Genomic DNA, 15,551 nt, shown 5'->3' with positions numbered 1-15,551 from the left:
AGATACACCTACACCCCCCCCCCCCAAAACAATATATCTTTTTTTTTTTTTTTTTTTTACTTTTTGTTGTTTTCAGACGTGGTTTTACTATGTGGTCTAGGCTGGTCTCATATTCCTAAATGATATAATGCCTCAGCCTTCTAGTGCTGGGATTACAAACATGGGGCACCATTTCTGGCTTATTTCCTATGAACTTAGCTGAACTAAGAATGAAACATTTTAATCTATCAAAGGATGCTATATGATAGTATTGAAAAATTAAAGTCTTATACCTCAATAGAAATATTAATTCTTAGTAACTGCCTGGTTATGTTCAATAAGCAAAGAAGTACTTTTAACTATATGGTTTACAAATGCCAATTTCTGAAGATCCTTAAACTCACATCAATTGGGAGATACAAAATTATGTAAAATGAAGCAAATATAATACCTTTTATTAATCCTAAAATAATATATAAAGGAAATGTCACATATTTATTCTTCAGATATTACTATACACATATGCCACAGAAATAAAACATGTGATTCCACCAAACAGAGGTCTGATCTCCAAAATATACAAAGAACTCAAGAAATTGGACACCAAAAGATCACATAATCCAATAAAAAAAATGGAGCACAGACCTAAACAGAGAACTCTCAACAGAGGAATCTAAAATGGCTGAAAGACACTTAAGGAAATGTTCAACATCCTTAGTCATCAGAGAAATGCAAATCAAAACAACTCTGAGATTCCATCTTACACCTGTAAGAACGGCCAAGATCAAAAACACTGATGACAAATGCCCCTTGACTGAAGAATGGATAAGGAAAATGTGGTACATTTACACAATGGAGTATTACACAGCAGAAAAAAATAACGACAGCTTAAATTTTGCAGGAAAATGGATGGAGCGAGAAAACATTATTTTGAATGAGGTAACCCAGACACAGAAAGACAATTATCACATGTACTCACTCGCAGGTGGTTTTTAAACATAAAGCAAAGAAAGCCAGCTTACAAACCACAATCCCAGAGAACTTAGACAACAATGCAGACACTAAGAGAGACTTACATAGAAAGAAGAAAAAGACAAGATCTGAGTAAATTGGGAGCATGGGGACCTTGGGAGGAGGGTTGAAGTGGGGAGGAGAGAGGCAGGGAAGGGAGCAGAGAAAAATGTAGAGTTCAATAAATATCAATAAAAAACATGGCAAAAAAAATAAAAAGTAAAAAAATAAAACATGTGATTCCTAATGTAATTCATAGTTTTGATATTTTTATGTGAAAGGTTCACATATAAAGAAATTTATATGGGTGTCCTGACATCCCATCTGAACTGGTGAGTGAATGCGGACCCTGGGTCAACCTGCCCTGGAAGAGAGCACAGACCCCCTACCCCCACTTCCCTCTGCAGGCTTGTGTCCCTTTCTCCCGTCCCTGTGTCTACCAAGTTTTCCCTAGTGTTCTCAGGTCTTCTGCTCCTGTCTAAGGCCATCCACCCAAAGGGGTCAGACTCTGGCCTCCAGGCAGGTCTGAGGATTCCCGCGGAGGGGTGCGGGCTCCTTCAGATTGTGCTGCCAGGTTCGCTGTGTGGTATTCCATCCCGCCCTGCCCCCACCTTGGCCCTTTTGTCTGGGCTGCGACCCTGGGCTGCCTGGAATCCCTGATCCTGTGCCCTGACATTCCATCTGAACTGGTGAGTGAATGTGGACCCTGGGGCAACCTGCCCTAGAAGAGAGCACAGACCCCCTACCCCCACTTCCCTCTGCAGGCTTGTGTCCCTTTCTCCCGTCCCTGTGTCTCCCAAGTTTTCCCTAGTGTTCTCAGGTGTCCTGCTCCTGTTCTAAGGCCATCCACCCAAAGGGGTCAGACTCTGGCCTCCAGGCAGGTCTGAGGATTCCTGTGGAGGGGTGCGGGCTCCTTCAGATTGTGCTGCCAGGTTCGCTGTGTGGTATTCCATCCCGCCCTGCCCCCACCTTGGCCCTTTTGTCTGGGCTGCGACCCTGGGCTGCCTGGAATCCCTGATCCTGTGCCCGGACATTCCATCTGAACTGGCCATCCACCCAGAGGAGTCAGACTCTGGCCTCCAGGCAGGTCTGAGGATTCCTGCAAGGGAGTGCGGGCTTCTTCAGATTGTGACGCAAGGAATAGGTCCTCCTCTGACACAGGGGAGATCCAACCAGTTTCAGTCACAGCAAAGATTGGTCTAGGACACCAAACGACTCCGGGCTCCTTTTGAAGGAAGAGATGGGCAGGCGCCAATGCAGGAGCTCCTCCAACAACATGAAAGGCAACATGACATCACCACAAGCCAGACATCCCGAAACAACAAGAATTGAACACCCTACCCCAGAAGATATGGAAGAAACCGACCTTAAACAGTACTTTATGAAAATAATAGAGGACCTTAAACAGGAGGTAAAAAACTGCCATAAAGAAATGGAGATGACAAACAAAAAGGTAGACGAAATAAATAAATCTCTCAAAGATACCCAAGAAAAACAAGAAAAAGCAATCAAACAGGTAAGGGAAACAGTACAAGACCTGATAAATGAAATGGAGGTATTGAAGAAAACACAATCTGAGGGACGACTGGAAATGGAAACTCTGAGTAAACGAACAGAAACTTCAGAGACAAGTATTTCCAACCGAATACAAGAGATGGAAGAAAGAATCTCGGACTCTGAAGATACTATAGAGGAAATAAACTCACAGATTAAAGAACTAAACAAATCTAACAAATTCTTAACACAAAACATTCAGGAAATCTGGGACACCATGAAAAGACCAAACCTAAGAATAATTGGGGTAGAAGAAGGAGAAGAATTACAACTCAAAGGCCCAGAAAACATATTCAACAAAATTATAGAAGAAAACTTCCCCAACCTAAAGAAGGATGTTCCTATGAAGGTACAAGAAGCCTACAGAACACCAAATAGACTGGATCAAAAGAAAGCATCCCCACGCCATATAATAATCAAAACACAAAACATACAGAATAAAGAACAGATATTAAGAGCTGCAAAGGAAAAAGGTCAAGTAACATATAAAGGGAAACCTATCAGAATTACACCTGATTTCTCAATGGAAACCATGAAAGCCAGAAGAGCTTGGATAGATGTGCTACAGACACTAAGGGAACATGGATGCAAGCCTAGACTATTATACCCAGCAAAGCTGGCATTCACCATTGATGGAGAAAACAAGATATTCCAGGACAAAAACAGATTTAAACAATACGCAGCCACAAATCCAGCCTTGCAGAAAGTAATAGAAGGAAAATCACAAACCAAGGAGTCCAACAATGCCCACAATAACTCAGGCATCTAGCGACCCTTCACCAGCACAACTAGAAGAAGGGAAACACACAAACTCTACTACTAAAAATGACTGAAGTTAACAACCACTGGTCATTAATATCACTTAATATCAATGGACTCAATTCACCTATAAAAAGGCACAGGCTAAGAGACAGGATACGAAAACAGAATCCAACATTTTGCTGTTTACAAGAAACACACCTCAACCACAAAGACAGACACTTACTCAGAGTAAAGGGTTGGGAAAAGGTTTATCAAGCAAATGGCCCTAAGAAACAAGCGGGTGTGGCCATACTAATTTCCAACAAAGTTGACTTCAAACTAAAATCAATCAGAAGAGATGGAAAGGGACACTTTATACTCATAACAGGAAAAATCCATCAGAATGAAGTCTCAATCCTGAATATCTATGCCCCTAATATAAAAGCTCCCACTTATGTAAAAGAAACACTTCTAGAACTCAAGGCAGCCATCAAACCACACACACTAATAGTTGGAGACTTCAACACCCCTCTCTCACCAATGGACAGGTCAATCAGACAGAAACCTAACAGAGAATTGAAAGACTTAATGGAGGTAATGAACCAAATGGACTTAACAGACATCTATAGAACATTCCACCCAAATAGGAAAGAATATACCTTCTTCTCTGCGGCTCATGGAACCTTTTCGAAAATTGACCATATACTTGGTAACAAAGCAAACTTCCACAGTTACAAAAAAATATTAGTAACCACCTGTGTCTTATCGGATCACCATGGATTAAAATTAGAATTCAACAACAATGCTACCCCCAGAAAGCCCACAAACTCATGGAAACTGAACAGTCAACTACTGACCCACACCTGGGTCAAGGAAGAAATAAAGAAAGAAATTAAAGTCTTTCTTGAATTTAATGAAAACAAAGACACAACATACTCAAACCTATGGGACACAATGAAAGCAGTGCTAAGAGGAAAGTTCATAGCACTAAGTGCCCACTTAAAGAAAATGGAGAAAGCGCTCATTGGTGACTTAACAGCACACCTGAAAGCTCTGGAAAAAAAAGAAGCAGACTCACCTAGGAGAAGTAGAAGACTGGAAATAATCAAATTGAGGGCAGAAATCAACAAAATAGAAACACAGAAAACAATCCAAAGAATCAATGAAACAAGAAGCTGGTTCTTGGAGAAAATCAACAAGATTGACAAACCCTTAGCCAAACTAATCAAACGGCAGAGGGAGAACACGCAAATTAATAAGATCAGAAATGAAAAGGGGGACATAACCACAGACACAGAGGAAATTCAGAGAATCATTAGATCTTACTACAAAAGCCTGTATGCCACAAAATTGGAAAATGTAAAAGAAATGGACAGTTTTTTAGATAAATACCATATACCAAAGTTAAACCAGGACCAGGTAAATGCTCTAAATCGTCCTGTTAGTCGCGAAGAATTAGAAACTGTTATCAGAAACCTCCCTACCAAAAAGAGCCCAGGACCAGATGGTTTCAATGCGGAATTCTACCAGAACTTCCAAGAAGACCTAATACCTATACTCCTTAAGGTATTTCATAATATAGAAACACAAGAGTCACTGCCAAATTCCTTCTATGAAGCTACAGTTACCCTGATACCTAAACCACACAAAGACTCAACCAAGAAAGAGAATTACAGGCCAATCTCACTCATGAACATTGACGCAAAAATTCTCAATAAAATACTGGCAAACCGAATCCAAGAACACATTAGAAAAATTATCCATTACAATCAAGTAGGCTTCATCCCAGAGATGCAGGGCTGGTTCAACATACGAAAATCTATCAATGTAATCCATCATATAAATAAACTGAAGGAAAAAAACCATATGGTCATCTCATTAGATGCTGAAAAAGCATTTGACAAAATTCAGCACCCTTTTATGATAAAGGTCTTGGAGAGATTAGGGATACAAGGGTCATTCCTAAATATAATAAAAGCTATTTACAGCAAGCCGACAGCTAACATCAAATTAAACGGAGAGAAACTCAAGGCTATCCCACTAAATTCAGGAACACGACAAGGCTGTCCACTCTCTCCTTATCTCTTCAATATAGTGCTTGAAGTTCTAGCAATAGCAATAAGACAACATAAGGGAATCAAGGGGATTCAATTTGGAAAGGAAGAAGTTAAACTTTCATTATTTGCAGATGATATGATAGTATACATAAGCGACCCCAAAAACTCCACCAAAGAACTCCTACAGCTGATAAACGCCTTCAGTAACGTGGCAGGTTACAAGATCAACTCCAAAAAATCAGTCGCCCTCCTATACACAAAGGATAAGGAAGCAGAGAGGGAAATCAGAGAAGTATCACCTTTCACAATAGCCACAAATAGCATAAGATATCTGGGAGTATCTCTAACCAAGGAAGTGAAGGATTTATTTGACAAGAACTTTAAGTCTTGGAAGAAAGAAATTGAAGAGGATACCAGAAAATGGAAGGATCTCCCCTGCTCGTGGATTGGGAGGATCAACATAGTAAAAATGGCAATTCTACCAAAAGCAATCTATAGATTCAATGCAATCCCAATCAAGGTCCCATTAAAATTCTTCACAGAGATTGAGAGGACAATAATCAACTTTATATGGAAAAACAAGAAACCCAGGATAGCCAAAAAAATCTTATACAATAAAGGTTCTTCTGGAGGCATTACCATCCCTGACTTCAAACTCTATTACAAAGCTACAGTATTGAAAACGGCTTGGTATTGGCATAAAAACAGAGAGGTTGACCAATGGAATCGGATAGAAGACCCGGATCTTAAACCACAAACCTATGAACACCTGATTTTTGATAAAGGAGCCAAAAGTACACAATGGAAGAAAGAGGGCATCTTCAACAAATGGTGCTGGCATAACTGGATGTCAACCTGTAGAAGAATGAAAGTAGATCCATATCTATCACCATGCACAAAACTCAAGTCCAAATGGATTAAAGACCTCAATATTAATTTGAACACATTGAGCTTGATAGAGGAGAAAGTGGGAAGTACTCTACAACAAATGGGCACAGGGAACCGTTTCCTACGCATAACCCCAGCTGCACAGACTTTAAGGGCAACATTGAATAAATGGGACCTCCTGAAGTTGAGCAGCTTCTGTAAAGCAAAGGACATTGTCACTAAGACACAAAGGCAGCCTACTGACTGGGAAAAGATCTTCACCAACCCTGCAACTGACAAAGGTCTGATCTCTAAAATATATAAGGAACTCAAGAGACTAGACGGTAAAATGCCAATTAACCCAATTAAAAAATGGGGCGCTGAACTGAACAGAGAATTCTCAACAGAAGAAGTTCGAATGGCCAAAAGACACTTAAGGTCATGCTCAACCTCCCTAGCTATCATGGAAATGCAAATCAAAACAACTTTGAGATATCATCTTACACCTGTCAGATTGGCTAAAATCCAAAACACCAATAATAACCTTTGCTGGAGAGGTTGTGGGGTAAGGGGCACACTCATCCATTGCTGGTGGGAATGCAAACTTGTGCAACCACTTTGGAAAGCAGTGTGGCGGTTTCTCAGGAAATTCGGGATCAACCTACCCCAGGACCCAGCAATTCCACTATTGGGAATCTACCCAAGAGATGCCCAATCATACAACAAAAGCATATGCTCATCTATGTTCATAGCAGCATTATTTGTAATAGCCAGATCCTGGAAACAACCTAGATGCCCTTCAGTGGAAGAATGGATGAAGAAACTGTGGAATATATACATGCTAGAATACTACTCAGCGGTAAAAAACAATGACATCTTGAATTTTGCAGGCAAATGGATGGAAATAGAAAACACTATTCTGAGTGAGGTAACCCAGACCCAAAAAGATGAACATGGGATATACTCACTCATAATCGGTTTCTAGCCATAATTAAAGAACATCGAGCCTATAAATTTGGGATCCCTGAGAAGATAATAAGAAGGTGAACTCCCAAAAAAAGATATAGTAATCCTCCTGGATATTGGAAGCAGACACGATCGCCAGGCAAAATTGGGAACTTGAGGGTTGGGCAAGACTGGGCCAAGGGAAGATGGGGAGAGAAAAGTGTGAAGGGGAGAACGGGGGGAGCTCGGAGGAATGGGGTGCTTGGGATATAGGAAGGGTGGATATGGGAGCAGGGAAGCATATATCTTAATTTAAGGAGCTACCTGAGGGTTGTCAAGAGACTTGACCCTAGAGGGGTTCCCAGGTTTCCAGGGAGACGCCCCCAGTTAGTTCCTTGGGCAGCTGAGGAGAGGGAGCCTGAAAAGGCCAGTTCCTATAGCCATACTGATGAATTTCTTGCATATCACCATAGAACCTCCACCTGACGATAGATGAAGAAAATGACAGAGCCCCACATTGGAGCACCGGACTGAGCTCCCAAGGTCCTGATGAGGAGCAGAAGGAGAGAGAACATGAGAAAGAAAGTCAGGACCGTGAGGGAACAACCATCTGGCGACAGATGGGGAAGGTGACTGAGCCCCACATTGGAGCACTGGACTGAGCTCCCAAGGTCCTGATGAGGAGCAGAAGGAGCGAGAACATGAGGGAGAAAGTCAGGACCGTGAGGGAACAACCATCTGGCGACAGATGGGGAAGGTGACTGAGCCCCACATTGGAGCACTGGACTGAGCTCCCAAGGTCCTGATGAGGAGCAGAAGGAGCGAGAACATGAGGGAGAAAGTCAGGAACGTGAGGGGTGCGTTCACTCATGGAGACGGTGGGACAGAACTAATGGGAGATCACCAACTCTAGTTGGAATGGGACTGATGGATCATGCGACCAAACCCGTCTCTCTGAATGTGGCCAACAGCGGGGGCTGACTGAGAAGCAAAGGACAATGGCTCTGGGCTCTGATTCTTCTGCATGGACGGGCTCTGTGGGAGCCTTCTCAGCTTGGTCGATCACCTTCCTGGACCTGGGGGGAGTTGGGAGGACCTTGGTCTTAGCATAGAGTGGGGAACCCTGATGGCCCCTTGGCCTTGAGAGGGAGGGAGGGGAGGTATGGGTGGAGGGGAGGGGAGGGAAGGGGGAAAAGGAGGGGAGGGAAGGGGGAGGAGTAGGGGAGGGAGGGGGGAGGAGGAGGGAAGGAGATGGAAATTTTTAAATATTAAAAAAAAATAAACCATGAGAAAAAAAAAAGAAAGAAAGAAAAAAAAAAGAAATTTATATGGTTATATAATATTATCTACCTGGATGAATCGTTGAGGTGGAGTTGTAAGATCAAACATGGATTTGCTTAGCCCAGGGGAAACAGGGCGTTTATTGGTCCTTAAATCACAAACTACAAAGGGACAAGAGAAAAGGATTTTTTATTAATAAAAATGAAACAATGGTATTCTACCTAATTGTCGTAAGTCAAATCTCCATAGGAATTCATCATGTGTATTATATACAAATTTATATAAACAGAAATTTTGATAAAATCTTTAAAAGTTCAATTATAAATTATTTTAATCTTTAAAACAGAAGATTGTAGCAATCAAACAATACATTTTCATATCCACATAACATTTTAAGCAGGTTTTTGCTGATATTCCCAGTCCTTCATCCAGAAAAAATAATTTTAATACAATATAAGTACTCTTTGATAAGTGTAATTCAGCTATTTAATAGGCACATATAACATTATAAATTTCAATCCTGAATCCCATGTGCTCTTATATTTCTAGTTCTCCTCCCAAACTGTACGATCTTTCTAAAAGGAGCTCTGCACACAAGTGTGTGTTCTAGCACAATGCTAGAACAATATGTTTATGTTTTCAGTGATGCTGATATATATGTACAAATAGACCTGTAAAGCCTAGGAATATTTTGAACATGGTAGTTCATACAATTGATAGTCCTAAATATCAAACTAAAAAAATCTAGTTATTTTCTATTATTTGTGTCTACCTCCAATCATGAGCTCTTAAATTCATTTAGCTGACTGGAACAGAAAAAGAAAATACTATAAATATCTATAGTAAAATTTATTAAGTATATAACAACATGTATGTAAAATAATCTATAATAAAATTTTTTCTAAAAGAAAAAAATGAAGTGGAATTGGCAACCACCGACAGACATAATACATTATCTGTAAATTTTTATACTAATTGTAGCAACAGAGAGGTAGGTCATAACACTTATCACAAACTCGTGAAGTCTGCTTTGCTCTTATTTTAAAACTGTTCTTAATAACTATTTCTGCTAGAGTCTTAGATTTAAATCTCTAAATTTGTTAAAGATAAGCCCAGAGGAAAAGCACAAAAATGTTTTCTTACCAGATCCATACATTTTTTTGGTTTCAAAATGAGAAGGAAAGCGCCTATTTAAATCAGGTGAACAGTGCTGATACATATAGCACGGATTATACACATCATAGCTGGGTCCATGGTACAATGAACTGCAGAGTTCTGCCTTTTGATCTCCAAAAGATGCTCTGACAGATCCTGAAAGCAAGTGTTTCTATAAGCCAATAGCGGATACACTGAAGGAATAGGTTAGAAATACTTTGTCACAAATGAAACTAAAACATATGCCTTAACCAGCATACATTTATAGAACTGTAAGTACATGATATATGTAAGGAATGAACCAAGAATCCTGCTCTTAAGACAGACAGGCAAATTTTTGGCATTTCTCTTTGCCCTATAGATAATTCTGTAGTTCACTGCCTGGATTTCATCTTATGTTTCTACTAACATATGTAACAGATTTTAAATGATTTTTACAAACATTCTTTTGAAGAAAACAACATTTAAAAATTGACCACATGAAATAAGATACACTAAGAAGATCTGTTCTCTGAAAGGACTCAAGTCAAATAAAGCATTTTTTTAACCACAGTGCAATTAAGCTAGAAATCAAGAAGCAACAATAAAATTAATAGAAAATATTTACAGAAATACTAAGAACCAAGAATATTTTAACATCATCTTTAAGAAGAAAATCAAGGTACTTGGGAGATGCTCAGTTAAAAGCACTCACTGCTCCTCCAAAGAACTGGAGTTCAGAAGGCAGCACCCATGTCAGGCAGCTCACCACTACCTAGAACTCTAGCTCCTGGGTATCTGACACACTCTTCTGGATTCCTCGGGCACACACATACTATGGCAAACACTGAGACACATACACACATACATATAAATAAAAATAAATCTTTAGAAAACAAAGGAACAATAAGAAAAAAATTAAATTTTTTTGTACTGGGTATAAAGAATTAAATTTTTGTATGACAGAAAAACAGATTAATGAAACAGAATACAAGACCCTGAAAGAACAATTATTTTACAAATATTTGATATATAAGCAATGTGACCTCATATAGCAGTGGAGAAAAGATGGTCTTTTCACTACAAGGTTAAGTTAATTGAATACTAACATGGGGGAAGACAATTTAATCATTTATTTTGAAAATTATATGTGGGTCGCAGATCTAAATTAAACATCAAAGACAAATAAACCTTCTATAGTTATCTGTAAGAAAGGTTTTGAACACAAAACATTTAATTATAAAAGTGTGTTAACTATATAAAATTTAAAAGACTTTCATCAAAGGATACTTAAGAAAGTACACAGGAAACCCAGAATGGGAGAAGACACATGCAACCAAATATAACTGGCCCATTATGTGAGAGTCACAAAAAATACTTTACAGTAGTTTTGTAATATATATAATTTGTATATGATATACATATTATATATATGCATACTATATCTTATGTTGTTTAGAACAAATAATGGATTATAAGGCATACTTATGTTTGGATATGAAAACACTAAAATTACTAGCTACTTGAATGAAATCTCACAATCATGAGGAAGAATAAAACATACATGAACAAAATAATATATGCTGACTAGGTCATTTCATTCCAGTTTTGTTCCTATGGGATTACTGGGTGTGCGAACATGTGTGTCTCTGTGACTATATATGTTTCTTATGCTTTTTGCTTGGATCTTTTTCTCTGTTTGTTTTACCTTATTCTGATTTGTTTGTTTTTATCTTATTTTATTATCATTCCCTTAGATGCCTGTTTGTTTTCTAAGAAGAGACAGAAAGAATATGAATCAGAATGGGAGAAGCAGGGAGGAACTGAAAGGAATTGGGGGAATGTAATCAGAATATATTCTATGAAAAAAATCTATTTTCAATAAAAGAAAAATTAAGCAAATAAATAAATAAAGACCAGAAAACAGGATAAGCAGATAGCATGTGCATATGCATTAAGAGGAAAAGCTAAACTTACAATAAGAACAACTGTGATACTTATTACCCACAATGAATAAGAGGCAGTCTTGCTGGCAATTCTCTATTTTCCTTACTTTGGTGGTGCCTCTATATGTATTTTACTTTTTAATACATCACTGAGCTTTACATTTCTGTTTTGTGTCTTTTCCTCCATATGTAGGATAGCTTACAATTTTAAAAGGCTAAAACAACTTAAAATTTTCTTTCAGGCTTAATAAACACATTGCACAAACTAAGATTTTCCAAAGGTCTAAATTCTGATGGCTATGTCAGTAAAGTCATTACTTTACAATCACCAGGATCTGGATTTACTTCCCAGAACCCATCAGAGCTGCTGGGCATCCCAGTGCTGGGAGGGCAAGAGGGCCAGTCCATCCAGCCTAACTGATGAGCGTCAGGGAGGGATCCTCTCTCCATGGAGGCAGATGTGTTATGAAAAATGTCACCAGAGGATGTCTTCTCGTCTCCTTCATGCATGCACCCATACACATATTTTTTTTAAGTTAAGGGCTGAGAAGATGGCTTAGTCAATAAGTGCCTGCCTGACTCTAGATCTCCAGCACCACATAAAAGCCAAGCGTGTTGGCACTTATCTGTCACACTAGCTCTAAAAGTGCAGAGACAGCACAACTCCCAGAGCCCACTGGCCAGCCAATGCAGCCATTTGGTGAGCTCTGAGATCAGGGAGAGACAGTGTCTCAAAAACAGAATGGAAAGCAATAGAAGACAACCAGTGTCAACATCTGACCTCCACAAGCATGTGTGCATGTATACACACACACACACAAACACAAATATGCACTCACTCATAGTTTATATACACAAAACACACAAAATTTTTTTAAAGTTTAAATTATTGCCATCTTTGATTCTCTGTCCTACTTAAAATTGAACCTATAAAATAAACTGGTATTTTCTGAATTAAGCTAAATGATTTTTTTAAAAAAGTATTTACAATGAGTTCAGAAAAGAAAAAATAAAATATGAGATATAATATGAAATTTTATCATCATTCTGGTTCAAAATACAGAGGCAGGAAGCTTCTGAAGAGTTGTGATGTCTAAGAGCCGTATTTATATACCTTATAAACTAACACTTAAGTCCTTTAGCACATAAACAAAATGTTACTAGAAGATTTACTTTATGGCAACAAGAGTAGCAAAAACCCAAGAGCATTATTTTAATATTGCAATATAGTATATAAGTATTTGCATATAATAAAATTAAAATTATATACTTATAAGATATGTTTATATTTTATATGCCATACAAATAAATGCCATTTATATGACATAAATAAAATGTATTTGTATATAATACAATATAAATTTATTGTTATTATTATTTCTAAAGATCCTTAGTACCATCAAAGATAGTTCATTACTTTTATAAGGTATTCCTAGAATGTAAGAATATTCTCATTTCAACTTTCTTTCATATAAGTAAAGCACTAAAGAATTTAAATCTTTCAGACAGTACACAATGATATCTAAGGTTCAACTAGGATTTCTTTCAGTTTACTAAACCACAGTGCTATAAAATGAAATGTAATACTACATGATAGCCTACTCCTCTCAAAAACCACAATTAAAATTTTTAAGCCAAAATGTCTATTATCTTTAGCAGATAGGCAGGTAAGCACTGATTTTTTTTAAAGTTTAATGAAAAAATCTGTTGTCAGTGCAGTACGAACCTAGTAAGGGACAGTCGTATTCAGACCCATCAGTTAGTATATTATGGGACAAAACAAATTTCTAACACTTAAAGAAGTTTTAGTTATTATTGATAGTAGTCTGTTGTCTCAGGATTGCCTCCCCCATCTCATTCCATCAATCATACATACACACAAATACACAAATATATATTTGACTTCTACAATTGGGCTCCAAGAGGACTTTCTCGAATTAGGTAATTTTCATATTCAGATGTATATACATGGTTTTCAATGTCTTCAATGTGCCTATAATTTAAGAGTTAAGCAATTTTTTTTACCTATGCAATGTAAAACTCAATTTGTTTTCTAGTAAGTACATGAGAAGAACAAAAGAAAACTTAACATCTATTGCTATATATTTCTTCCTTGTTTAACTATGAAAACAACATTAAAGCATCCTGTTGTGGTTTGAACGAAAACTGTACCCCATTCGCTCATGTATTTGAACTATTGGTCTTCAGCTGGTGCACGGTTGAGACGTTAGAGAACCTTTAAGAACTACAGATTTGCTGGGGAGTATGCTACCATTATGAGCAGGAGAGAGATTTGAGAGTTTGGAGTCTTGCCCCACTTCATGTTCATTCTCTCTGCTTCTTGTATGTGATTAAAATGCGATCAGTCAGCTTCCTGCTCTGTCCACTTGCTGCATTGTTTCCCCACCATTACGATTCATTCTTGCTCTTGCTCTAAAACTAAAAAAAACTCTTCTTCCTTTTTGTCATGGTATTTATCATAGCAACAGAAAAGTAACTAATGCCTTATCTGTCTAGAAATATATTTTACATAAAGTATGGTGTATCCATATGATGAGATACTACAGAGCCATTAAAATCAATAAATATGAAAACATGGTGTATGTGCATATATCTATATCATCTATATCTATATATCTACATAGATATCTACATATAGATATAGAGATAGAGATAGGATCATAAGACTAAACATATGGTTGTACTGGCTAGTCTTATGTCTACTTGACATAAGCTAGAGTCATATGAAAGGAGAGTATCAATTGAGAAAATGTCTCCACAAGATTCAGCTGTAAGGCATTTTCTTAATCAGCTGTTGATGGGGGAGAGTCTACCTCATGGTGGGTGGTGCCATCCCTGGGCTGGTGGTCATGGGTTCTATAAGAAAGCAGGTTGAGAAAATCATTGGAAGCAAGCCAGTAAATAGCTCTCCTCCATGGCCTTTGTATCAGCCCCTGTGGTGTGGGAAGTCCTTCTATGTGTTGCTTTTATTGGTTAATGAATAAATCTGTTTCAGCCAGTGGCATAGCAGAATAGGGCAATGTGGGAGTTCCAAGTAGATAGAGGAGGAGAGAGTAGGTGGAGTCAGAAAGAAGCCATGTAGCCTCTGCCTCAGCCAGAGACAGATTGGCCAAAACTTTACCCGGTAAGCAGCAGCCACACAGTGATACACGGATCAATAGAAATGGGTTAGTTTAAGATATAAGAGCTAACTAGCAATACACTTAAGATATTGGCCAAACAGTATGGCAAATAATATAGTTTCTGAGTGAACTGGGCAGCCAGGAACAAACAAGCGGCCTCCACCAACACTCCTGCCTCCAGGTCCCTTCCCTGTTTGAGTTACTGCCCTGATTTCCTTCAGTGGTGAATAGCGATAGGAAAGTATATGCCAAATAAATTCTTTCCTTCCTATCTTACCTTTTGGTCATGGTGTTTCACTGCAGCAACAGAAACCCTAACTACTACTAATTAACTCTAAAACAATGGTTTAATTTGAATATTTTTAACATATATAAATAAAAAAAGGGAGTCCTGCTGGGCAGCGGTGGCGCACGCCTTTAATCCCAGCACTCGGGAGGCAGAGGCAGGTGGATCTCTGTGAGTTCGAGACCAGCCTGGTCTACAAGAGCTAGTTCCAGGACAGGCTCCAAAGCTACAGAGAAACCCTGTCTCGAAAAACCAAAAAAAAAAAAGGGGGGGAGTCCTGTCAAGAAAGAAAGGTACTTTTCCCCAAGCCTGACAACACGAGTCTAATCCCTAAGACCTTTTGGTGGAAGGAGAGAACTGACTCTTGCAAGTTGTCTTCTAACTTCCACATGAGCACCCACATACACACATATGTAAACAAATAAACGGGGGTAATTGATCCACTGATTCACATACTCCATGAGTCACAAATTTTAAAACAGTTTTTTGAGACACACTTGATATATGCAAAGTAACAGTGGGTTACTGTGGTAGGACCATGCACTGGGTTCATTTTTCTTCCTTAATGAAAAAATATCACTTCCATTCCAACAAACCCAGTATGTCC

At 38.4% G+C, this 15,551-nt stretch overlaps 1 protein-coding gene across 3 annotated transcripts in view; it reads right to left on the bottom strand.

Moving 5' to 3' along the window:
- Tc2n (tandem C2 domains, nuclear) overlaps nt 1–15,551 on the bottom strand; it is a 54,538-nt gene that overhangs the window by 25,720 nt on the left and 13,267 nt on the right. For all 3 annotated transcript variants that reach the window (XM_038335955.1, XM_038335957.1, XM_038335956.1), the window contains exons 4-5: nt 9,579–9,746; nt 8,505–8,596 (exon numbers count right to left, since the gene is read on the bottom strand). In XM_038335955.1, the coding sequence (XP_038191883.1) occupies nt 8,505–8,596; nt 9,579–9,746 (260 nt within the window). The remainder of the gene's footprint in view (nt 1–8,504; nt 8,597–9,578; nt 9,747–15,551) is intronic.

The sequence above is a fragment of the Arvicola amphibius genome, chromosome 7, assembly GCF_903992535.2.
Source record: "Arvicola amphibius chromosome 7, mArvAmp1.2, whole genome shotgun sequence".
Classification (NCBI taxonomy): Eukaryota; Metazoa; Chordata; class Mammalia; order Rodentia; family Cricetidae; genus Arvicola; species Arvicola amphibius.
This window is presented reverse-complemented; position numbering and strand designations above follow the sequence as displayed.